General features: G+C 37.6%; 4 protein-coding genes across 4 annotated transcripts; 2 read left to right on the top strand and 2 right to left on the bottom strand.

The window, feature by feature from the left end:
- Nucleotides 1-4,967: 4,967 nt before the first annotated feature.
- On the top strand, nt 4,968-5,910 carry LOC126802082 (uncharacterized). Its single transcript, XM_050529623.1, is given in 4 exon segments — nt 4,968-5,027; nt 5,127-5,295; nt 5,622-5,725; nt 5,727-5,910. Coding segments are annotated over 4 exon segments (426 nt in total). The 3' UTR covers nt 5,820-5,910.
- Nucleotides 5,911-5,963: 53 nt separating this feature from the next.
- On the bottom strand, nt 5,964-7,241 carry LOC126803478 (DELLA protein GAI1-like). Its single transcript, XM_050531281.1, has one exon. It carries the CDS (start codon nt 7,239-7,241, stop codon nt 5,964-5,966), a length of 1,278 nt encoding a protein of 425 aa, XP_050387238.1.
- Nucleotides 7,242-9,567: 2,326 nt separating this feature from the next.
- On the bottom strand, nt 9,568-11,557 carry LOC126802063 (DELLA protein RGL1-like). The gene has a single exon (XM_050529594.1). The coding sequence runs from the start codon at nt 11,477-11,479 to the stop codon at nt 9,734-9,736; it is 1,746 nt and encodes a 581-aa protein (XP_050385551.1). The 5' UTR covers nt 11,480-11,557; the 3' UTR covers nt 9,568-9,733.
- A 5,764-nt stretch (nt 11,558-17,321) lies between these two features.
- LOC126804006 (pyruvate kinase 1, cytosolic-like) lies at nt 17,322-25,889 on the top strand. The gene is made up of 16 exons (XM_050531756.1): nt 17,322-17,459; nt 17,857-17,953; nt 18,333-18,430; nt 18,709-18,864; nt 19,598-19,675; nt 20,317-20,448; nt 21,251-21,331; nt 21,499-21,570; nt 21,826-21,915; nt 22,501-22,645; nt 22,919-23,007; nt 23,613-23,708; nt 23,857-23,924; nt 24,033-24,132; nt 24,667-24,726; nt 25,490-25,889. Exons 1-16 carry the CDS (start codon nt 17,391-17,393, stop codon nt 25,640-25,642), a joined length of 1,584 nt encoding a protein of 527 aa, XP_050387713.1. The 5' UTR covers nt 17,322-17,390; the 3' UTR covers nt 25,643-25,889.
- Nucleotides 25,890-26,970: the final 1,081 nt, after the last annotated feature.

The raw sequence follows: 26,970 nt of genomic DNA, 5'->3' as shown, positions 1-26,970 counted from the left end.
TGAAATCATTGTTCACGCGCCGCCGGATGTGGCGGCGCGTGGGGTTTACGCACCACCTCCGGCGACCGCACGTGGCGCTCACGCGCCGCCCACAGAAACAGCGCGTGGGGCCCACGCATCGACTCCAAAACCGGCGCGTAGATCGCCACCGCCGCCCCAAAACTCTTTCTTTCTTCCCCCTCTACCCGCCTACGGCCTCAGACCATCTCTTGGCCACCTCACCTCCCTTCACGCACCGCCTAAGGCGGCGGTACTCCCTATCATCCTCCTCCTCCTCCTCCTCCTCCGATTCACTTCTGATTCACCCCCAAATCCACCCAAATCACACACAATCACACAATACAACCAATCACACAAACCCTTACCTCGATAGGGCTTGAGAATCACCGGAAAGGTCGTTGGAGACGCTTGGGGGGGGACCGGCGGAGTCGAATTGAGCAGAGGCGAGGGGCGAGCGGCAAATCGAGGTCCCAATCTTGTCGTAGATGGCTCCAGAGGTGAGGAGAGGTGGAGGCGAGCTAGCCTCGAGCACGGCGTCGCCGGAGGCGGAGTTCGAACGGCGGCAAGAGGCTCGGTTGGTCGTGCGGCTTCCCGGCGACGAATGGGGACGTGTCGAGCCCGGGGTTGGTTGTGGAGGGTCGTGCGAAGCTTCTAGGACCGGCGGTGAGGGACACGGACGGCCGGAGGTGGGAGATCGACGGCGAGCTTTTTCTGAGGGGGAGAGATCGGGGAGAGAGAGAAGAAAGAGAAGGAGGGAGGCGGGGTGAGGGTTTCCAAAAATGGAAACCCTAGCTCCAATTAATTTCCTTTTATACCCATTTCCAAAATCGGAAACTGACTTCCGTCATTAATAACTTTCACGTACGACGTCCGATTATAACGCGTGACATGTCCACGAACTCGTATCGACGAGCTCTACAACTTTCATGAAGGAAGTTTTCACAAATGAGTGACGGAGTAAAAGTCAATTCTCGCGTCGCAGAAACGTAACGTTTTTCTAATTAAAATTTCCGCTAACGGTTCCGTTTTTTACCTTACAATATGGCAAAGCGAAACAAACGCGTTTTAATAAGTTTTACAAACTTAATAATTTCCAAAAATTCAAATAATTGGTTTCCGAAAAATCGGGTTATTACAAATGGTCTACTCATCTCATTGATAATCTCATTTATATAGGGGTTATGATTACAATAGAAGTAAATGATAATTACAATAGTAATTAAGGCTACATAATGGTGATTGATATGTTACATCTGTTGACCATAAACGTTATTAACTTATTCATTTATTTGCTTTAACGAATGCACACTAATAATGTTTTTCTTTCAATAATTACAAAACTAACAAATCTTCAATTGTGCGTTAAGTTTCATTACATGAGATATTCAGACGTACTAGTATGCTGTGTTTGGAAGGGCTAATCTTACTTTCATGGAAATTTCATTTTCATGGGAATTCTACTTTTCAGTAATATAAATTCTAAGAATTGAGAATTCTTTTGTTTGGATACTATTCCCTAGAATTTTAAAATGGTTAGAATTGCATGTAAAAGATTGGGAATTGAAGAATGACACCTCTTTTTCATGGAAAATAAACAGGGAAAACAGGCTTCAAATTCCCTTTATCTTTTCCAATAAAATTTGTACTTTTCTTGAAATTTCACCCCAAACAGAATGAGAAATATTAAATTTTTGGAATTTAATTAAATTCCTCTTTATTTTCCTCTATCCAAACACAACAGTATGGATTGCATTGAATTTCCACTAGGGGTGGACAAACTGACCCGAAAACCGAAAAAAACCGGACCCGAACCCAAACCGAATCCGAACAAACCGAAACCCGAATCAAACCGAACCGAAAATAAAAAAACCGAACCGAACCGATTCTATTTGGGTTGGGTTTTGGGTTCAGTCCCTTAGAAACCGAACCGACCCGAACAACCCGAAGTCAATGGTCAACGTTACAAAACGACATCATTTTGTCATATTTATAATTTTACATTATTATTATTTTTTTAATAAAAAAATAGTGTGGTCGGCCTCACAGCCGCACATAATTTATAACCTAATTGACCTAATGTATAAGAGGCGCATTATTTAGCCGTCTTGCTTCCTTCATAATGCGATAGTTTTATTTTAAACCTAATATAAATGTTATGATACATTAGTTGACACTTAGGAAATCGCCAACTCTAATTCAAAATATGATCGATCGACACCAGCAGATGTGATTGGTATATATATTTAGGGACCCCGTAAAAATTTCGTCCGTTTTGGACATGGTTTGACCGTTCGTAACTACGGTTAACTAAAAAAGATGCGTTTTCACATATTGAAACCCTATTGACCGGGGCTTTGCGAAATATATTTCTTTAGTGCGACCGCGCATGATAGATAACAAAAATTAAGTGATTTCAGATATGCAAACGGCTTTCGGCGTTCGCATATTTGTAATAGGTCCTCCCTTATGGCATAATAGTGGTGTTTTCGATTTACCAAAAATTCTAACGGTTAAATGAGGTCCGAATTGGATGAAATTTTTATAGGGTCACTAAATATATATACCGATTACATCGGCTGGTGTCGATCGATCCCTAGAAGTTTCCTTCATATAGTCGCTTCATAATGCGATAGTTTTATTTTAAACCTAATATAAAGGTTATGATACATTAGTTGACACTTAGGTGATCGTCAACTCTAATTCGAAATATGGTCGATCGACACCAGCAGATGTGATTGGTTTATATATTTAGGGACTCCGTAAAAATTTCGTCCATTTTGGACATGGTTTGACCGTTCGTACCTACGGTTAACTAAAAAAGAGGCGTTTTCACATATTGAAACCCCATTGACCGGGGCTTTGCCAAATATATTTCTTTAGTGCGACCGCGCATGATAAGTAACAAAAATTAGGTGATTTCTGATATGCAAATGACTTTCGGCGTTCGCATATTTGTAATAGGTCCTCCCTTATGGCATAATAGTGATGTTTTCGATTTACCAAAAATTCCGACGGTTAAATGAGGTCCGAATTGGATGAAATTTTTATAGGGTCACTAAATATATATAACTATCACATCGGCTGGTATCGATTGATCCCTAGAAGTTTCCTTCATATAGTCGCTTCATAATGCGATAGTTTTATTTTAAACCTAATATAAAGGTTATGATACATTAGTTGACACTTAGGTGATCGTCAACTCTAATTCGAAATATGGTCGATCGACACCAGCAGATGTGATTGGTATATTTATTTATGGACCCCGTAAAAATTTCATCCAGTTTGGACATGGTTTGACCGTTCGTACCTACGGTCAACCAAAAAAGAGGCGTTTTCACATAATAAAACCTAATTGACCGGGGCTTTGCCAAATAGATTTCTTCAGTGCGACCCCGCATGATAAGTAACAAAAATTAGGTGATTTCAGATATGCAAACGGCTTTCGGCGTTCGCATATTTGTAATAGGTCCTCCCTTATGGCATAATAGTGATGTTTTCGATTTACCAAAAATTCCGACGGTTAAATAAGGTTCGAATTGGATGAAATTTTTATAGGGTCACTAAATATATATAACGATCACATCGGCTGGTGTCGATCGATCCCTAGAAGTTTCCTTCATATAGTCTCTTCATAATGCGATAGTTTTATTTTAAACCTAATATAAAGGTTATGATACATTAGTTGACACTTAGGTGATCGTCAACTCTAATTCGAAATACGGTCGATCGACACCAGCAGATGTGATTGATATATATATTTAGGGACCCCGTAAAAATTTCGTCCATTTTGGACATGGTTTGACCGTTCGTACCTACGGTCAACCAAAAAAGAGGCGTTTTCACATAATAAAACCTCATTGACCGGGGCTTTGCTAAATAGATTTCTTCAATGCGACCCCGCATGATAAGTAACAAAAATTAGGTGACTTCAGATATGCAAACGGCTTTCGGCGCTCGCATCTTTGTAATGGATTCTCCTTTAGGACAAATTAGTGGTGTTTTCAGTTTACCGGAAATTCTGACGGTTAAACAAGGTCCGAATTGGATGAAATTTTTACATGGTCACTAAATATATATATTGATCACATCGGATGGTGTCGATCGATCCCTAAAAGTTTACTTCATATAGTCGATTCATAATGCGATAGTTTTATTATAAATCTAATATAAAGGTATGATACATTAGTGGACATTTCAGCAATCGATAACTCCAGTTTGAAATATGGTCGATCGACACCAGCTGATGTGATCAGTATATATATTTAGGTAACCCATAAAAATTTCGTCCGATTTGGATATTGATTGATCGTCCATACTTATGGTCAAGAAAAAAGGCGTTTTGACATTAAAATCCTCATTGACCGGGGCTTTGCCAAATGGAATTTTTTGGTGCGACCGCACACAATCGGTGACAAAAATTAGGTGATTTCATATATGCAAACGACTTTTAGTGTTCACATATTGGTAATGGGTCTTCCCTTATGACATAATAGTGTTGTTTTCAGGTAAAAACCCATCGGGCTTGCGGGCCTCGACGAGCTTTTCAGATCCACGGGCTAAATGATGAGGCATAAGTCAATTAGGTATGAAATAATCATTAGACTATTAGCTTTTCATCTTTATGTTAAATTTTGTACTTTTAAAATTAATATATAATATTACGTATTTTACATACGGATAAAACCGAAAAAAAAACCGAACCGAACCGAACCGTACGGGTTGGGTTGGGTTGTGGGTCACAGTCTCTAAAATAGAAAAACCGAACCAAACCGAACCGAATTTAAAATTTGGGTTGGGTTATGGGTTTTGTCCAAAACCGAACCGAATGGACCCGTGTCCACCCCTAATTTCCACAATGGAATAGGTGTATTCGGGTGGGTCGGGTATTCGATCCATTTATTGGGTCAGTATAAATACAAACTTGCGTCGTCTTCTTCATCCATCGACTCATTTACAGCCTTTCTGAAATGGCAGCGATTTACAGCCTCTACATTATCAACAAATCAGGCGGCTTGATCTTCTACAAGGTAACAATACCCTAAACCTAGTAAAATCCTCAGCAAAACAATATCAAATTATAATTCCCAATTTTCTCTGATGTGTGTTTGAACAACAAAACAAAACAGGACTATGGATCGGCGGGAAGGATGGACACCAATGACAGCTTGAGGGTTGCGAACTTGTGGCACTCAATGCATGCCATTTCCCAGCAACTGTCTCCGGTTTCCGGTTGCTCCGGCATCGAGCTTCTCCGAGCTGATACCTTTGATCTTCACTGCTTCCAGTCACTTACTGGTAATTCCAAACATTCAACCAGCTTATTGAATTGCTTAAGGCCAGAGAGATTTTGCATTGTCTCTTGTAGTCACATGAACATATCAAATTCATTTGCATGGCCTCATTTCGTCCCTGAATCTTCCCATACTGAGGTTGTGCTCGTTTTATATGCTTTAATTTTCCCTTATACATGGAAACTTTATTTTTGTTACTCTAAGCTTGGGTATCTTGGATTGCTAGTTGCATGCACTTTGTTTCTTATGACTGATCAATCGTTTTACTTGCAAGTAGTTCTTTAATTTGGATTGTAAAATTGATCCAATAAGTTTATTTCACTTTTGCAGGGACAAAGTTCTTTGTTGAGAGTGAGCCTGGTATACAGCAAATGGAAGGTCTCTTGAAACATATCTATGAGCTGTACACTGATTATGTATTGAAGAACCCCTTCTTATGAGATGGAGATGCCTATCCGATGCGAGCTCTTTGATATAAGCCTAACACAGGCGACACAAAAGGATCCCGTTGCCTTGTTGGCTCGATGATCTATCTTGTTGCTTGATCTGTGTACCTTTAGATGTATATCTATTACTGGTCAAGAAAATGCAAGCTAACAATAATTTCGAAAACTTAGTACAAAAGAATACTTCTGCTTCAATCTTCACCAATGTGTTCATTACATGAGATATTTAGATGTAATTACTAGTGATTGCATTGAATTTCCAAGCAGAAAGAGAAAGAATTGGTGTTCCTTTCCATCCAACGGTTATGGATTTTCCATTCATATCCAATGTGCATGATTCTCCACATGCAAATTGCTTAGCAGTAAGGTCTGCTTGGTATAGAGATGACAAGCTGAGCTCTGCTTCCACCATGCCAAACTTTGCAAACAAGCTCCTCCAAACATCAATTCTCATGTGCCTGAATATCCTGTCTTCTTCATTCGCGACAATATTTTTAATCTGTTGAGCCAAAAATGTCTCTTCCAATTCCCTCCTGTATGGACTGCAACTATCCATGCATACATTAATGCAATCAAAATAAGCACTATAGTAGACGAGCGCTTCATTGAAACGGTCTTCGAAAGCTGGTGAATAGAGATTTGACTCGGTTTCTGTTATCACCATCAGACATGGATTGAGCTTCCTGAGTGCTGTTATTGCCGATTCCAAGCAATCAGGTAGTGTCCGCATGCTGCTTCGCATCAGAGAACAGTAAACTGCTGTTGTTTCACCATCCTCAGACTCGAATGCATCTTCATTGAGTTCGTTGATGTCTTTTACCATTGCTATTCTAAAGGAAAAGGGCAAATGTAATGCCTTAGCAAACTGAGCCAATCTTTTTCCGGTGTCCTCAAGCTTTTGTGTTGATGCAGTACCACTTCCTACTGCAGTAACTTTAAGCATCTCAATCGGTTGTTCATATCTTGACGCAAGAGCTTGCATCAACACCGTGCATTGCCCCCCACTTCTGATCTCAAGGTCAATGAAATGAACTCTTTTGGCTGATGCTACACCTTCCACAATTGCTTGGATCCCGGCAAACTGAGTTACTTGGTAGAAGGGAAGTTCAAGGAAACAAGCAAAGAAAGCGGGACAACAAACCATTGTCTTTTCCAATAGCATTGCAAGTATATCCTTACTTTCTGAGCCCTTACATATGATTTTCCCAGTTTCCTTGTCTATCCTCTCTTGAAGAGCTTTTGAAAAATAATAAACTACTCTCTGAACAGCGTTTCCAGAGCTGGAAGATAGGAAATGGCATAAATTCTGCAGCTTTCTCGCCTGATCGTATTGTTGCTTTCCAACCTTGTCTGCAAATGCTAAAAGAAGGTGAGAAAGCTCAACCTCTTTGGCTTCCTGGTCTGAGAGACCCAGGGGAGCACTGCCTAAAACATGTTTAGGTATGGATTCATCCGCATACCTCTCGGAAGAGAATCGGATGAATCTTGCTCTGGCTACTCTCATTACTTCTACAGTTGATAATCTAGTAAAAGAACTCATGTTTCAAGTGTATCAAGCTAGGGTTCTATTGTACAAATGTATATGGGTACACCCTGCAACATATATATAAGCTGACCTTGAAAGCTATGACTTTCTCTAGGTTGACAAAATTGTAGCATTGATCCTATGCTTGGAATCCACAAGCATTCATGGAAAACTGTCAACAGCTGTATAGAAACTGAGATGTCAAAAACAATTAGTATAATACAAATGATTCTGGAACCCAAGTATGATTCTTTCGATGGATCGAAAACTCAGCGCACATCAATACATCCAAAAGATAGACATATCATAGTGTCTTATTGCAAGGAATATCTGACGATATTATCCAAGCTACATTAATTTTCTGATCAAGTACTTTTCTCCATAACAAGGATATGATAAATTTAACTAAACATGTGTTCAGGACACCAGCCGGCATATCATGCAGTTCAAGAAGAAGGGTCAGGCAGTAGAAGAATATGAGAATGAGGAAACTAAATAAGACAAAAGCAAGAAAATCAAACGATACAGAGAAGAAAGTACAAAATGGAAGCAAGCTTTCATCCAGCACCACAACGAGCAAATTTTCCTGTACAAAACTTGAAACATATGGTTAAGAAATCATGGAAAACACAATAGATTCGATACTAGCTTGACACACAAGATACTTCATGAATAGGACAGGATTTGGATGCAAATGGAAGTACTAATTCTGCACCAGTTCCTTTTTTAAATTAAGGCATTGATTCTATGCATAAATTAATTTTAAGGACAGCTCAAATAAAAACAACAGATATTTAGTTTCAATTATAGTTGAAGCAAACATATATATCTAAATTTTCTACTGTAGTTATGTTATGAACTTATGATACAGTAGTACGTTATAATACAGATATGTTTTTGGTTGCAGTTGTACAGCTTTAGTGGATATTATGATCCACCTAGTTATGCAGATGTGTTGTTGGTCATAACAGTTACTTCTCCCAGTGGCACAGTTTAGGAGAGAGATACAGCATAGTAATCATCTCCGTAGATAAAGAGGACCATTCGGATATTATCAAAATTGGATTTATTGTCAACATATCAGGGGTGATATTAGCTTTCAGATCACAACAACCAATGAGGCAGCAACATACGTAGGCAGCTTCAGTAACGATATATCAGTTAAACAGCCGTCGAAGTCCGGTGATTTGCATCTGCACTCCTGTATCCTTAAGAGAAACACTACGAATAACACAAAAGGAAGAATCAATGCTCGAAGATAAATTCAAGAAAATAAACAAAACAAAGATACATGAATCATCATCATTTATCATAGGACTGTATAAACAACCATTCAGCTGAATTTAACTGAAGGTTAGCACAAAAAGAACCTGTACAAGGTCCTGATCATGATTATATAATAGTAAATAACAAGAGACAGTTTGCTTGAATCATGTAAATACCTTGACCATTTCTTTGATGGACATTACTAAATTATGTTATTTATCAAGACAAATGGATTGGAGCACATCATCGATCAATAAACAACATTCTGGCATATGATGAACATACCTGGTAGCTCGTAGTAATCACCTAATGAGAATCGAGATGCGGACCTGTCTTGTCTGGGTACACTATAATGCTTCCATTGATAACTTCTATTATGGGCTGTAAATGTCAAATTAAGCATATATTTAGTCAGCTGTCTCTATGTCGCTGCTCATAGTGCTGCATTTTCTGCCAGTGATAAAACAGAAGTAGGTTTAATCATCATTCAGATTTTAGAGAATGTCATCACCATCTTCACCAGTGAAAGATAGAGAAAGGTTTATCATCAGTAACATATGAAGATCGGACGAAGCACTCTTATCTCTGACTAAAGTAACCTATCTCATTAACATATGAAAAATAAACTGATCTTACTATGACCATCAGAAGAACAAAATTAGTTGACTGGTAAAACCATAAAAGAGAGACAAAAAATGATTTACGTCGGACACACGCATGCATACACAGTAATAAATTTACAAATTCCTCTCTGAAATGTCATAAGCAGGTTTCTCTCCAAGTGACAAAATTTTGTAAATTTTATTTTATCTTTTTTTTTTCTGAAGGAAGAGAAGTTCTCCGGGACACATTGACAGCGCAACTCAAAAAGTATGAAGGTGGCGATATACTTGAGCAAATGCACTAAAGAAATATGGAGACAGCCGTTGAATTTTGACGCTTGCATTTACAGCCAAAGTGTATATTCTGTATCTTCATTTGAGAAACATTTGAAGGAACAGTAAAAGAAGAATGGAAGTTGATGCATAAGCACGAACGACACAACAATATCAAGTTTATGTAGTATTCATCATATGTGATATTCACTACTTCAGCTAAATAAGCTGCTCAATTAGCAAAACAATAACCTTTGTAGCCCTGATCATAACAAAAGATAAAGCTGGAAGCTCTACCAAAGAAGAAATTATGCCGTCTTTATATTATTATCAAACAAATTTCCAAAGTGAAAGAGATTGGACGGCTGTTCCTTTCCATCCAGCTAGCAGGGTTTTCCCATCCATTGTTATGGTGCAAGAATTCCCACAGGGGAAGTTCTTAGACACCAGCTCAGCTTGGTACAGCGATGATGAGCTGAACTCCATCTCCTCCATTCCATACCGAGCAAAAAATGCCCTCCAAACATCAATCTTCACATGACGTACCGTCCTTTCCTCTCCTTCAGTTGCCACAATATTTTTAATTCCACTTCCGAAGTACTGCGATTCCAAACCCTTTCTGATTGGATCATTTTGTTCCATAAAAGTTTCTACGCAGTCAAAATATACACTAAAGAAGAAAAGGGCTTCAATGAATCTGGTCACAAATACAGGTGAGTTGTGATTCGCCTCAACTTCAGTGACCACTGTTAGAGATGGCCGGATGTTTCTTATCACTCTCATTACAGACTCCAGGCGATCTGGCTGCGGGACCATGGACCTCAGTACAAAGTGAAGGTAGACTGCAACTGTTTCCTCAGGATCTAGCTCAAACATGTCTTCTTTGAGATCTAGCATATCTGACACCATCACCATTGTGAAAGAAAAGGGTACGTTAATGGTTTTGGCAAAACTCTCCAACCACTTACCTGTATTCTGAACCTCTTCTTTAGAAGTTCCAACAGCACTTATCTTAAAAAGTTCAAGCGGAAAATCACGGGTTGCTAAAGCTTGCATCAGAACTGTCCACTGCACCCCAGACCTGATTTGCAGATCAATTACATGAACCTTCTTAGCCGCAGCCACCTTTTCCACTATGGCTTGAATTCCAGCAAACTGTGCAATTTGGCAGAAAGGGATCTTGTTGTGACATGCGAGGGAAGTCTCATTTAAACTCAACATTGCCTTGACCATATCAAAAGAGTGCTTGGTCTGTGTTGGCCTTCCAGTTTCTCGATCAATCTTGTCTCGAAGAGCTTCACAAAAGTAGAAAACCACTCGTTCAACCGGATTTCCTCTATCAGAACACAACTTCTCACAGAGGTTAAGCAACTTTCTTGCACGCTCGTACTGTTGATATCCTACTTTCTCAGCAGAAGCAAGAAGGAACTCCACAAGTTCCACATCTCTACTCTCCTCATCTGAGAGGCCAGCAAAGGAGAGTTCAAAAGGGTGGCTAAGCATGGAGGGTAGATCAGACGCTGACACTTGGGAAGCAGTACGAATGAACCTTGCTCCTGCCACCCTCATGATTTCTTCTGTTGACAACTTGCTGTCCTTCACCTCTGTGTATGCTGCATAAGGGTTTGACTCAACAATTTTTTCCCCATTCAAACGTTTGAACCTGCTTCCGTAGTTGTTTAACAGATCAAGCCCTGGTACAGAAAAGGAGACTCTCTTCAATTCTTTCTTGGGTGGTTCAACATGAGGAACTAAAGTAGGGATATTCTCAAGCTTAGCTATCTCCTCCAAGCATGCTTGAAGTGGTGGAGAGAGAGCACCAAACTGAAGCGGCATATCGTCGAATACCCCATAATCGGACATCAACTGTGGCTGCTGCTGATATTTGCTAAAATCCGAGAAGCCATTTCCATAACTTCCATAATCAGAACAAAGGGAACCAAAGCCACCCCAATTTTCTGCGTCAACAGCTTGTTTCCCCCCAATATTGTCAACCTCCATTTCCTCAATAATCGAACCATGTTTATCCTGAACTGCACCAAAATTGAACTCCGGGAATATAGTATTCGGCGCCATCTCGAAAACGAAACAAACTCAAAATTCGCGCTCGCTATTCTAGTCCAGGTTCAGAAAACTAACCATTAACAATGATAAATGCTTCCCCCAACCCTTAAGCTCCTTATCATCAACCAAATCAATTTACATATTATAGTAATTATACAAATATAACCCATTTGACAAAGTCATGAGTAAAACACAGCAACAACGAATGAGATTGACGTTTTGGAGTTATCAACATGGAATGTATGCGCTAAAATCCACAATCATAGGAACCCAATTGTCCCAACTGGGGAAAAGGTTACTATACAAGCCTTATAGTATATAACTCAGGCCTGATTTCTACGAGGGTTCAAATCATAATGGTCCTAAGAAATGCAGCCAAAATAATAAACAAGAGACGATCGCGAGCACAAACAAGTATGAGGTATGTGATAATGTAACTAAGAAACAACAAAAGCCATAGTTGGGTACTTACAATGCAGCCTGCTCCTTTGTTTCTACTCCATGGAGGTTAGCGACGTCTGACAGCGACACGCCGACACCCCCGACAACATTTGCGCGTCGACATTGATTTATATATATATATAAGAATTTTTACATAAGGAGGTCCTTATTTTAGTTTAAGGTACGAATTTTCATTTTTAGCCAACTTTTCTATCGGATTTTCAAATCTCCACCGTCAAATATCTAGGTAATAACGTATAGATCATCTCCACAAATTTTCAGCCGATTTCATAACCGTTAAAGTACGCATAACTTCGATTTTCTACTCAAAATATGAACGGTTCAGGTTTGACAAATTCAATACGTCCATTGGGTTTGATTAGTTCGTACCTTAAGCTAAAATAATGACCTCCTTATGTGAAAAGCCTTATATATATATATATATATATATATATATATATATATATATATATAGGTGGCTGGCCAAGTCCAGCACGGCCTCCTTGAGACCACTTCCGCCCTAGGGACGGAGATAGGTTTTAAAAATAGATTGGGATAAATTATTTTAGCAAAATTTTCGAAAGACATGAATAACAAACAAAATTTTGTACAAACTAATATCAACCGTTGAGAAATTACTTAGGCACATTATGAAGATGATTAGAAGGCTTAGTGGTGAAATTCTGATAATTACAAGCACCTCATCGAGAAAGAGTTAATACCATTTCTGAAACTATCATACTTGAAGATGATTAGAATATATATCTCGTGATGTTGAGAATAATTTTTCATTGTTAGACTCTTATAATAATAATTAACTGGAGTCGATGTATTTTATTGATTACAATTGGTTGTTTGAATAATTATTTATTCGAATAAATTAGTCTAAAACCGATATCTTGTAAAATTTTATGACAATCTTATTTATAGTTGAGCAAAGAGTACAGGTTTAGCAACATTATATGTAAGAAAAAATATGATAATGAAGAGATTCATATAAAAAACACATGGAGTTCGGAATGAATGATGAGATACAAAAAGAAAAAAAAAATAGAGGTTCAATGAGTAAATATGAGATGTAATGAGTAACTAATTGAAATATAAGTTAATAAAACATTCAAGGTTATTTTGGTAAATTAAACGGAGATCTAGTGAGCAAATTCTTATATTTAAAAATAAAATGGAGGTGTAGAGAGTCTAGTTGTAATAACCCTAAATTTTTCAAACAATATCAGATTTAATTTGAATTCTATAAGTTATGAAATTCAGTTTAAATGAATATGTTTGTTTGCAACTTTACAGAACGGAAACGGAAACGTTCTCGGAACGTTTATTAAGAAAAAACGTTACGTTTCCGAACGAAATTATCGACTTTTATTTCATCGCTCGGTTGCGAAAACTTTCTTCACGAAAGTTGTAGAGCTCGTCGATACGAGTGCGTGGACATGTGACGCGTTCGAATCGGACGTCGGAGGTGAAAGTTATTAATGTCGGAAGTTAGTTTCCGATTTTGTAAACAAGTATAAATAGGATAATTGTGTGATTAGGGTTTCCATTTCAGGAAACCCTTCTTCTCTCTTCTCTCCGCCCCCCTCTTTTTCTCTCTCTCTTTTCTCTCTTCCTCCCCGAGCTCTCTCCCTCTTCCACTCGGCTTCACCACCGATCTCCCTCCTTAGGGAGACGTGGCCCTCACCGCCGGTCTAGGAGGCGTCGCACCACCCTGCACAGGCGACCCCGAGGTCGACTCTCTCTCTCACGCCACGCCGGAGCTCCACCAACGACGTTGACTTCTGCAAATTTTCCTCCGCCGTATCCAGGCCATCTCCGGTGGTTTTAAAGTACGATTGAGGTGAGGGTTAGCTTAATTAGGTTGTTGTGATGCCTTGTTGTTTTTTTGTGGTTGTTTGGGTCCGATTTGGAGGAGATTGGAGGAGAATGGATTTGGGAAGATGCCGCCGCCTTAGGCAGCGCATGGGGGAGCGTGGTAGGCGTAAGAGGTGGTCTGAGACCGTAGGAAGGAGAAGGAGGAGATGAGGGAGAGTTTTGGGGTGGCGGTGGCGTGAAACGCGCCGTTGGAGGTGTCGGCGCGTGTGCTCCACGCGCGGCCTGCCGGCGGGTGGCGCGTGTAACCCACGCGCCGCCACGTGCGGCGGTGTGAACAGTGATTCCGAGAATGGTATTTTGGTAATTTACTTACGTACGGTAAATGTAAATGTAAATTTTATTTACGTACGGTAAATGTAAATTAAATTTTACGTACGGTAAATGTAAATATAAATTACTTTCATTAATGGTAAAAAGTAATTTGTAAAAGGTAAATTAGTAAATTTTATTTACTGAGATTGTATTTACATTTAAATAGTATGTATACGTACAGAAATACGTAAACATTATGTATACGTACAGAAACAGTATGTATACGTACAGAAATACGTAAATAGTATGTATACGTACAGAAATACGTAAATAGTATGTATACGTACATAAATACGTATTATTTTGTGTATTTGTACAGTAATACATGAACAGGACTGTGAATAGTAACCGTGAATAGTAACTGTGAACAGTACATTCGTAAAACCGAAAATTGCTGAACAGTAACCGATTATTACTGTTTCGGCATTTAAAGGTTTACGAAACGTTTCTAAATCATTTTCTTATCTTTTCAAGGTGATCTATAAAGCAAGGAAAGGAATTATCTTCGGAAATTGTGGGATTACGCTCGACTCGATAAGGTGAGTAAAATCTCACATATTTACGAATCTATCCTTGCGGTGATTCTAAGATATTTGCAAGAGTTTTTAATATTGAAATACGACATGTATACAATATAATGGATTCTATATATATTGTAATAAATGGTAATAAGTACATATATATATAATTTGCTATATTGTATACTGTTATGAATTCATCTGGATTAGATCAATTTGATGACAAGCATATGAGTTTAATATTGAAATTGTTAAACGTTTTGTCTTCGGACGTGTTTATAAATTATGGCATGTATAAGATATAATGAATTATATATATATATCGTACAAATGGTAAATAATTACGTATATATATATATAGTTTGCTATATAATATACTGTTATGATTTTATTGTGATTTTGATTTGTACAATATGATGTGAGATTATTGTACGTGATTTTTAATATTGAGATTGTTAAAATGTGAATTGTCTTCGGACCTGATGTTTGGTATAATATGATATGAGATTATTGTACGTGTTTGGCAAGTCGAAACCTAGCCTTTGGCCGGGCGAAAGTTACGATACAGTTAGAGCTCTAGTCTGTCTGCCTTAGTACTGCATGTGAGGTAACGGGTGGTTATCTGCTCATGGGTACTCAGATTGTTTTGGATGTTGGGTAGCGGGTGGCTATCCAATATCGGCGGTGTATTACGAGAGGGGTAACAGATGTGTACCAGCGTTCTTGGTACCCGTATTATAAATGCATTTGGGTAACCAGAAGGGTTACTTAATTTCTCATGAGCGCTTCTTTTCATATTTCTTTGGGACAACCAGATGGGCCGTCCATTGACTCATGAGTGCATTTATATTTGTTTGATTTGTGGATTTTCGTATATATATTAATATGCGGGTTATATTTTCATTTTACTCATACGAGCTGTAAAAGCTTACCGGGTTTGTGTTTACAATCCCGGTGCACCAATTCGATGGTGTAGTGGATAACTCCGCAGGTGTGGATTAGCGGGAATTGACGGACCGCTCAGAGGACTTGAAGTTATTTATCTCCAGCTTGTGTGAGTATTTTGTGTGACTATCTTGTGAGTTTGTTGTGAGGATTACGCAATTCCATTTGTTATAATATTGAATTATAATTTGGGTTGTAATAATCGGTTTAACTGAGTTGTATTTTGAACTCAGAGATGATCCGCTGTGGCATTTTAAAGGATTTCCATTCGTTGAAATTGTTTGGTGTTTAACGACTTTGAAATTTTGAGTTTTTAAGCTCGAAATTTTGGGGTCGTTACACTAGTGAGTAAATATGGATCCAGATCTTACCCTACATGTCTCAAGTAAAAACGTAGAGCTTCCCCTAAAAGTCCATGACAATCAAGGCTGGCCCTGAGAGATTCGAGGCCCAGTGCGAAAAAATGGGCCCTTATACAATGAGTTCTCTTGATTATTGCAATGAGTAATCTTCATAATAAAAAGATCAAAAAATTAGGATAGAAGAAGATGAAAGAATGAAAATAGTGAGGTTTTCTTAGAACAATGTCATTGTGAAGACCGAAAAAAGAAAGAAAGATGAGAAGCAGATTGATCGATAAATGTCTAATAAACTTTATTTTTTGTGGTTTTACTTTTAAAATATATATTAAATTTAATTATTAATAAATAAGCCAAAAAAATTAGAATTTTGGTCTTAAGCCCGTTGCGGGTGCACTGGCTACACGCCCTAAGGCCCGGCCATGATGACAATATTACCCCATTGATGCTCACAAACAAACACATGGGTTATTACGTAAAACCAAAAATAATTTTTTTTCCTAAGGATAAAAACAGAAAAAGATGAAACAAAAAATTGAACTATGAAATTGTTGGTTGAACAAATTGAGGAGAAGAGAAGTGAGATTGTGGAAAGAATAAAATGAAGAAATATCATGTGTGCTTTTTTACATGATGCTTGTTTATGTAGTAGTACATACTATTTATATTCCAATTCTTATAAGCGTTCGTACTTTCGCACACATACATGGCCAAAGTTAAAAATTGCATTTGAATAGCAATTGGGGGAACAATATATCGATAGCAAGTAATCTAGAGTTTCAAGTGATAAAAGTAAGAAACTATAGCAAACTTTGCCAATATCTTGTGAAGACAAAGTCCATGAGATAATGGAGAATTGGTTTTCGATGATAACCTGAGTTGTCGTAAAAAGACTAGATTCCTCACTTAATTGAAAACGTCATAACCTAATCTAAACTAATTATCACTTAAAGTGTTTAATTGACAGTTAAAAAAAACAAAATTACACGGTGAATACTTTTTCTTGACTCTATACTTCCCTGAAATTGACTCAATTTCTTGTATGAACTATAGAAGTTTCAAACTATCTCCTCACTTAGATTGCCCAAAAACAACAGGCTGCTCAAAGTCTCAAACTTTGTTCCCTAACAATCGGTCCAGTCAGATCAGACATGCCGAGCAGCCGCCCGCCACCGCCAATTCAGTCAAAGTGACCACCCCTGGTTTTATAAAACGAGGGAAATATCAGACAAATAAAATTAGAAATTGAACAAAAAAGAAAGAAAGAAAAAAACCATTTTCATCCCAATCTTCGCCTACAGCCGCCACGTGGACAACCTCTCCCCGGCACTTTGACTGTTTACTACGCACCTATAAATACTCGGATACTAAACAAGTTGTCTCTTATCACTTAGACACTCGCACACAAGTACACAGTTACAGTAGTTTTGAGTTGAATCGAGTTCCGGTTGCAGACCCCCAAAAATGCTTTCGAATCACTTGCTTCTCGAAGAGCCTATCAGAATGGCCTCCATTCTCGAGCCTTCCAAGCCTGTAAGTCTTCCTCACCACCATACCCACTACCTGAACATAAAGCTCTTTACCCTGTTTTATACAATCCAACTGGTTAGTCTGAGAGTTTCTGTCAGATGCTAGATCTCCATCATACAAACAACCCTCTCTACAAATGATCTTTTGCTTTGATGTTGTTTTCGTTCTATATTATGTTGTTTTTGGTAACTGAGAGTCTGAGATGAGTGGGAATAGGAATTACAGGTTTGCCTTGGTGGGTTTGTTGTGGTAACTCGTTTGTAGCTCTCCGATATGAACACCCCATTTGCTGAACACTCCATTTGTTGAATTTTATAGTGGACTATGGTCATGTCAATGTGTTACAGTAGAATGCGTAGTTCCTAAATGCTCTTATTGATGGACGTAAATACTTTTGCAGACATTCTTTCCTGCACTGACAAAAATAGTTGGTACACTCGGTCCAAAATCCCGATCCGTTGAGATAATATCCGCTTGCCTGGAGGCAGGAATGTCTGGTACTTCCCACCTGCTATCTTTGGGTTTCATTATTCGCTACTATATATGATGGGCTGCAGGTTCTTATTGCAGGAACTCTTGTTTGAAGCTTGTATGCCTCTCTTATTATAGATCTATTTTCAATATATATTTTCTCCTTTTCATGGTGTTCGGTCTTTTGGTTTTGACATAACTGTAAATTTTACTTCTGCTTCAGCACCCATATATTTTAGTACATCCATACCAATTCTGAAGATAATAATGTGCACATGTTTTCTAGTTCGGGTGAAAATTTATTTTCTTTCCAGCTCGTTGTTCCATTCTATTTCTTGTTTTCTTCAATGTTATATACAATCCTATTGATTTACTAATTTAATCATATAATTTCTTCAATGTTAGTGGCACGGTTTGACTTCTCATGGGGCGATGCTGCATTTCACCAAGAGACATTGGAAAATCTGAAAATTGCCATCAAGCGTACCAAGAAGCTGTGTGCAGTAAGCCTGTTGTTCTTTTGTTCTATGCATTGTGTGTCTACATAATTAAATTCGAAATGACCATTCTAGTATTCATGTGCTTAACTGTATCTACTGTGTATTTTCAACGGTCCGTTTTAGTACTCCTTTCAGTAAAGCACTGTAACTTTGTGTCGCTTTATAAATTCATACCCAAATTTTCTAACTTAGGCGTTGCATGAATTCTATGGTTCATGCCTTGCAAAGCTTCTTCTCTGTAAGCTTACTGCAATGTATTATTTTGCTATCTACTTGTTTAGGTTATGCTGGACACAGGGGGTCCGGAGTTGCTGGTAGTGAATAAATCTAGATGCCCCATTCCTCTTCAGGCAGAGACCCTGGTAGTCCTGACACCAGATCAAGACAAAGACGCCACTTCAAATCTCTTACCCATAAATTTTAGTGGGCTGGCAAAGGTATGTATGTTAAATGTCATTGGCTTTTACTACCACCACTGGCCTGTTTTATGTTATCTTGTATGTTGTTTTCAGTTTCTCTATCACTACATGTTACCCATAAATTCTGAGTAACTACTTTTCTTGCCAAACTCCATATATTTATGCCTCATTATACTTGCACCAATGAGCATTGAGTTTCTTGTTACCTGTGCTTGCAGTCACTAATGCAACTGAAACCCTGTTCCTTCTTAAGAATCCCATGTATATGAGTTACAATATGATATCACAACAAACCTGTTTTGGAGATATATCTGTGTTTTAAGAAAAGGACATCACTAGTGTGCGGTGTGCACCCAAATTTGTGGTCATATGCTCAAAATTAGGTTCTCAAATCTCAATTCCTGAAGAAATCATCAAACAACTTTGTATATTGTAGTTATTTTCTTTTGAGAAATAGTGTGTTGATCTAATAATTTGATGATAACCAGATGATGAGACTGGTTAATTTTTTTTTATTTCTGCGTGGACAATCATTGAAGGGATGCTTAATTATAATGAATGTTTTGGATCATAGGTGTACATTACAGGGTGGTCCCACATTTATTTGAAGTTATTTTCCTGTTCGTTTTTTTTTATCGAAGCATATACACATGTTTTTAGTTGTTCATATTCATTTACTGCATTTCTTAGATTATAAATAATACTTGTCTGCCCAACAATTGTGACATCATTATTTTTTTTATCTTTGCAGGCTGTGAACAAAGGTGACACCATTTTTATTGGTCAATACCTCTTTACAGGAAGTGAAACTACTTCTGTATCGCTGGAGGTAATGCATTTAGGAGATACGAATTCCATCTTGAAGTTACTTATTTGATAAGAATATCTCTAATTTCAGAACAAAAAATTTTTCAGTCCAGTTTGATGCTTAGTCAGTTATAGGTTTCCTCGCCACTTGATTTTAAGTTAAAGCTGGGTAACACGGGCCTTTAACTCATTCTTATTTGTATGACTTTTCAAAGAAAACCTATTTACAGAAGCAATGTGCTCAACCAGGTTTTGACAAATAATATTGATGTTATGTTAAAATTGATATTTGACATCTAGTTCGATAAAAGAAAAAACAAAGCTTTGTGGGATAATAAATCTTTAAAATGAACAAGTATAAACTTGGTAGAATGTTTGGCAGCACTATTACCTACAAGTAACTATGGGAAAGTGTATATATGATAACTTTCAGATTCTAGACAAATGTGGGGAAAAACTCTGTTGTTGCTAGAACTGGCTAAGGACTCCATATTTATGTTTTCATTCTGCCAACCAGACTACTACCTGTCCTCTTTTGTTCTGTGCTGTTGTCCCATCTTTCTTGAAGGACAACCTCTTATGGTTTTCTGGAATTCATGATGGAGCATTTTCAAATAATCTTTAATTGAAATATAATATGTAAGGTCTTGTGTCAAAATGCAGGTCACAGAGGTTAGTGGTGAAGATGTGGTTTGTCTCATAAAGAATTCTGCTACTTTGGAGGGGTCTCTGTATACTTTGCATGTCTCTCGAATTCGTATTGATCTTCCGACTCTTACCGATCAAGATAAGGAGGTCAGATTACGTTTTGGTATCATACACATTGTTTGCACAACATTCAATGTTAAGCTGTTAAAACTATCATGCTCACCAGTGAACGATTTTAGTTGCGTTTGAATTGTATCTCATGGAGATTCTACACATATTAATGATATGTAGGATATATTGACTTGTTGATGTTGTTTTTGTACTATCATAGTTTTCTAAAATTATTCAACTTTTATTATTTGCTTTGTGTTTGCACAAGACACATTTGGACAGTGTAGTTAGATGTGGTTTGGATTTTGTTTTATATATTTCATCCTGGCTGGTAGGCAGATGGTTAAAAGTGATTGCTACTATTTTGGAGTCCGAGACCAAAAGTTTTTTTTGTTGTTGTAAAAGGATAGATAATTGGTTTATTAAATCTATTTATCAGAAGCTTTTGTACTAGACCTTTCATGTTGTTTGTGGGTGTACCTTGGATTTGATGACTTCTTGTCAATTGTATTTATTTTTCTTTTATAAATTATTTGTTCAGGGATTTCAGTCCTATGTGTCATCACTTATCACTTATTAGAGATTGCTTCGAAAAAAATAATTGCTTCAAAAAGTTAAATTATCAAAGATTGCTTGTCTACCTCTTCATTGTATTTGATTAGCACTGGATCCTAGTTTATGTGCTTCTATAAAAGTGATCTGGTACTTGAAGATTATTGTTATCTGTCCTCTAGATAACAGAACTGATCTTGTTTTTTTTTTTTTTTTAAATTAAATGTTATTATTCCATGGGTTTCTTTTATGCTGCTTTTTTATAAGCATTATTGACAACTATCAGGTCATAAAAACGTGGGGTGTTTGTAACAACATTGACTTCCTCTCATTGTCACATACCCGTCATGCTGAAGATATTCGCCATGTAAGGACTTCATAATAGGGCATTGTGTGCTCTTTTGGTATTAAGTTTCTTTTTTCTTTTAGTTATTAGTGTTTAGTTATTGAATGAACTGGTTAATAATATTCTGTTTCTTTATGAAAAAAGTACTCATCTACCATTTAACACGGAACTTTTGTTGCTGTATCCAGGCGCGTGCATTTCTTTCGAAATTAGGGGACATGAAGCAAACTCAGATTTTTGCTAAAATTGAAAATTCGGAGGTCAGTGGTTGATAATTAGAGTAGAATTACAACTTCTACCACCCTTTTGTCATATATCATTGTTACAGTCTGGACATATGGTTGCGATATTTGTGGAGAGTGCTTAGAGTCCACTATCTAGGAGCAATGAGCTAATGGTTGGGGACTTATGGTGGCATTAAGAGAAAGGATTATATGTAGTGACCAGGTCTCTAATTTTCATTCTTGTGGTTGGATTTGAATGAGTTTATGCTTTCTTCTTGCTTTCATTTGTAGGGATTAAAGCACTTTGATGAGATCTTACAAGAAGCTGATGGAGTTATCCTTGCTCGTGGAAATTTGGGGATAGATCTTCCACCTGAGAAGGTAAGCTTTCAAATGCCTGGTTAAGTATGTTCTTGGTAATTATTACTGGCGAATGAAGACTTTGGGAGTCATCTTGATCCATGTTTTTTTTTTTTTTTTGCAAAAATGCATACTGATGCAAGTATATGAAAATATCCCTGTCAAAAATACAAACAGTTTCATATGATGCTAGGACTCTATGTAGCCAAGTCCCATGTTACATTATATGCGGACCTACAACATATTGGGGGTAGACATCTCTGACCTGCTAGTGTGTGAATTGAGTATGGTAGAGTTGCACAAGTTAGATTTCATTTTGCCGGATTCTCCCTATTGAAGAAAAGCAGTTCCTTGACGCACTCTATCCTCTTGTTGAAGAAAACCAGTACTTAAAATGTAGATTCCAGTAGTCAAGATGAAATTGCAGAGGGACATGAGTTAGTTTTTATAATAACGAAGATGGAAATCATATGTTTTAAGTTGTAATTATTGCATGCTTAGCTGGATCATGGTTGTTTGTCTGCAACTCTGCAGAACTTTTAGTTGGAGATGGCTTTTTGCAGATTCGTGTGAATATCCTGGTAACACTCTTGTTGCTTCTTCCAGGTGTTCTTGTCTCAAAAGGCTGCTGTTTACAAGTGCAACATGGCTGGAAAGCCAGTTGTGGTGACTCGAGTTGTAGACAGTATGACAGACAACCTAAGACCAACTCGTGCTGAAGCAACTGATGTTGCCAATGCAGTACTAGATGGTAAATGTCTCTTCTGGCTTATGCTGGTTTTTCGTTACTTTTTGGGGATATCATTGTCTCATTGCCTATCTTGATGACGTATTGTACACTTTTTGGGACATCAGGTACTTTTTGGTCACCCACTGATGTTAGTTCCATATATATATATATATATATAAGGGCTGTACTGTTATTGTTGTTTGAGCTTGATTGAAAAAAAATGATTATAGCATTCATATAAATATGTCAAGTCACCATTGTGAACTTACATATTTATTTGTAATACTAATGCAGGAAGTGATGCGATTCTTCTAGGTGCAGAGACCCTGCGGGGTTTGTACCCTGTCGAAACCATCTCAATTGTTGGAAAGATCTGTGCTGAGGTAATTGCATGTTTTCTGGTTCTAAATCATACCCAAGCTACTTTCTGTGCTTTAAGTTGCAATAAAATGATGCTCTTTCTTATTAACTTCCATTATTTTCAGGGCCTTGCTTAACAATCTCATCAATGTCTTTTTAAAAATTTGTTTTTTTATGGCTCTTCTAGATGTGACCCAAAATCACTCGTGTTTGCATAATTGTTACATTAATTTGCGATATTACCTATCTGACATAGAATTGACTTCTAGTGATGCTGGTCCCTTCTTAAGGTTAAGGTTCGTAGTTATGTACTGAATAGTGGAAATATTGTTCACTCCCTCTCGTGTGAACCTCAGCATTTCAAAGTTGAGCATAAAAGTCTTGCCTTTCATATGGTGGTTTTGGATGATGGTAACATTTCATGTGCTATGCCTATTTTTTGTGGTCAATATGTTTGCTGTTTTAGAGGGTCCTAGCTATCTTTACTCTTATCAACATGAATGTTTCAAAGCGATGGTCTACTAAATAGTTAGAAAAATGAACGATGACTTGGGAATTTTTTTTAATTCATCTGCACAAGTATTACATCTACTAGGTGAATCATTTTTAATTGTAATGCTTTCTGCAGGCCGAGAAAGTCTTCAACCAAGATCTGTATTTTAAGAGGGCTGTCAAACATATTGGAGAGCCAATGACCCACTTGGAATCTATTACTTCGTCCGCGGTAGATTTGTCGTTTCAATGATTTTTAGTTCTATTTCTGTTTCATTTTTATATTTACTGGAATCCTAAGTAGGTGTTCGCCAATTGAAACATGTTATGATGGAATAGTGCTATTTCACTACTGTAATGATATAGTGTTCTTGTTGTAGGTACGTGCGGCCATTAAGGTGAAGGCCTCAGTGATTATATGCTTCACTTCATCTGGAAGAGCTGCAAGGTGATTTTCTCTTCTCTACTGTTGTGTACATTGATACGTAATGCCTTAGTTATTTATGATGTTAGTGCAATCAGTTGCACATTCTTATGGTTGATAGTTTTGATGTAGGTTGATCGCAAAGTACAGACCAACAATGCCTGTGCTTTCTGTTGTCATTCCTCGGGTTAAGACAAATCAACTCCGATGGACATTTTCTGGTGCTTTTGAGGTCTGTTGCTGGCGTGCTTTTTTTAGTTTATGTGCTAGAAAACTTTATTTATTTGGTTTTTGCTTGGGACAAGACTGTGCCGCTAATAGTTTGGTCATAAAACTTAGAATAGATCTGCAGCTCGTTGCCTTAATTCAAGGGTATCAAAGCATACAGTTTAGTATTTTAAAATGGAAAGCTTTATAGTTTGTCTTCAAGTCCTTTTGGACTTTTGGCTCTCATATTCTAATACCAATGTTTTCGTCCTGCGTTTGGTTTCATCATTTAAATAGTTTTCTTCAATTACATGATGTCGATAAGTCCAAATCACATTGAACGACGTCAGTTCTCTATTGTCTATTCTCAATAGTATGGAATAATTGTTGAATTTTTGGGTGGAGGGCTGAACTGGAATTTGGAATAGTGTGTTGAGATCTCTTGGGGGTCATATATAAATTTACTTTTGCAGAAAATTTTTGTATGTGCTTTAGTCTTCTTTTTTATATGGATTTATTCTTGAAGTAGACTGCACATTGTTTCTGTTGATTATGGCAGGCGAGGCAATCACTTATTGTCAGAGGTCTTTTCCCAATGCTGGCAGATCCTCGGCATCCAGTAAGAATGTTTCTGCTTATGATAAATTTCAGTCTGCAATCTGTTCTTAACAAAATTAGTGTGTCCAATCTTTTTGGGATATGGTGACTTACCATGCAATACGATAGATGCTTCAGATTTGATGTCCCCCTATATTATTGCGTAATTTCCATCTGAGGTCTCTCTCTCTCTCTCTCTCTCTCTCTCTCTCTCTCTCTCCTCATTTTTCTGTCAAATTTAAATCCTGTATTTGCCTTTTTTAGTACAAATTTAGTTACAATCTTAAAGATACATAACATGTTATATTATGTGATTATACTGATTGCATACTAGGTGGTCCTTCTGATCTTAATTTTCCTTAAAATTGAACGAATTTTAGAATCCTCTTTGGCCTAGAAGTACCTTTTATGATTTACATGCCCCTTCCTTAGCTAGTTAAAAGATACACCTTCTGGACTACCAGGAGTTGCATCTTCTGCATTTCTAGAATTCTAACGCAAGAAGTTTGTCCAGCTTCTGCATCTTCTGCATTTCAAGAAGGGTACTTCTTCATTAGTGGAAACTAGAAAGCTTGCCAGCTTTAGACAAATTGGTTGCACTGTGTAATGATGTTAATATGACAAATGATTTTTCTCTTTGATGTTGCTGAGATAAAATATAGGTTAGTTACACTAGGTAGTCTATCATCCCGAACTATACCGATTATTAATGCATATGTGTACTTAACTACCTGAATTATTTATCCTCCTGTGAAATTGATGACGACGATTCTCCCCCTCTGCAGGCCGAGAAAACTGGTGTGGCAAATGAGACAATTCTAAAGGTCGCTTTGGATTATGGTAGAGCCTCCGGTGTTGTAAAGCCTCACGATCGTGTTGTAGTTTGCCAGAAAATTGGTGATGCAGCTGTGGTGAAGATTATTGAGCTGGAAGATTAGCATAAATTATTGAACCCATAAGTATGTGTGTATAAGGTTTGTTGTAGTCTCTCTCTCTCTCCGTTTGATTTACCTTGAGCAAGTACAAGAAATTCTACGCCCACTGGATTTTTGACACTGCTGTTAAGTTAATCTGAAATTTTACTTTTCTTTTGTTTCAGCTTGTTGTGGCTTGTTTTTGTACACATTTTGTATTTTGTATACGATACTAAATTCATACTGTAATTAAGTGATTGATATTCATTCTCTTCCTACTTAATCCCACCATTAAGTCCCACATTTTCGTTAGATTAGTGTATTGCTTCAAACAGCAGGCAACAAATTAAAAAAGGCTTTGGTATTGCTTCCAATTCAATAAAAAGCTACTTTCAATTACGATTTTACATTAATGCCCTTATATAAATAACAATATTAGTTTAGTGGCTGTTATGTCATTTCACCAGAATGCGTAATTTCTACGCAGTAATACGCGTAATTTCATATATTCTCGCTGTTAAATACACCAGTCCTCGCTCTCAGTTCTCACAATCGAAATCTCTCTCTCTCTCTCTCTGGTTGTCGATCTTGACAAGTTTCTATTCCGATATTCATATTGCGCAAGTTGTTTGATCTTAGGATTCTTTGATTTTTCAATTTCCGCAAGTTATTAAATCTTAGGGTTTTTTTATCTTCATTTTCTGCAAGTCGAATAATATGATCATAATCCATGAAACTAGGTAATGAAGGAAATTAAAGGAAATACAAACAATAAATTAGATTAACATGATATTCATTTCATTCCCTCCCTTACAATAGAGTCTAAATGCCTTATATAGTTGTTCATACCCCAACCCTAGTTTGGTATCCATTTAGCAAAAGACCCGACCCGGGTCCAATAACCAGCTAATAAGTAAATAAATACACCAGCCCAAGATAATATAGGGTTTATAGAATGTTGGTCCTAACAAGTCCTCCCCCCTTGAAAACAAGCTTGTCCTCAAGCTTGAGAAATTAGAACTTGGTTGATGGCATCAATGAAAGCAAACATGCAAGTAGCTGAAGTGGTGCTGCTCATACGCTCAGAAAACTGAAGACTGCCAACTTTAGTAGCGCCAAAATATCCCACAGAAGTGAGAAATGCTGCGGCAGTTTTGAACGAGGCCATAACACCGGACAATGGCTTTCTAGTCCAAATAGAGAGGATGATCATCTCATTATGTGGCATGTAATGCCAACAGAACGCCACTATGTGCTTCAAGAGAGACATATAAGATAGGAAGGCACAAGCAAGCAGTAATGCACACATACGAACACCCACCTGAGATTGAGAACGTGATTGCCAAACAGAT

The sequence above is a fragment of the Argentina anserina genome, chromosome 7 (genome assembly GCF_933775445.1).
Source record: "Argentina anserina chromosome 7, drPotAnse1.1, whole genome shotgun sequence".
Lineage (NCBI taxonomy): Eukaryota > Viridiplantae > Streptophyta > Magnoliopsida > Rosales > Rosaceae > Argentina > Argentina anserina.
This window is presented reverse-complemented; position numbering and strand designations above follow the sequence as displayed.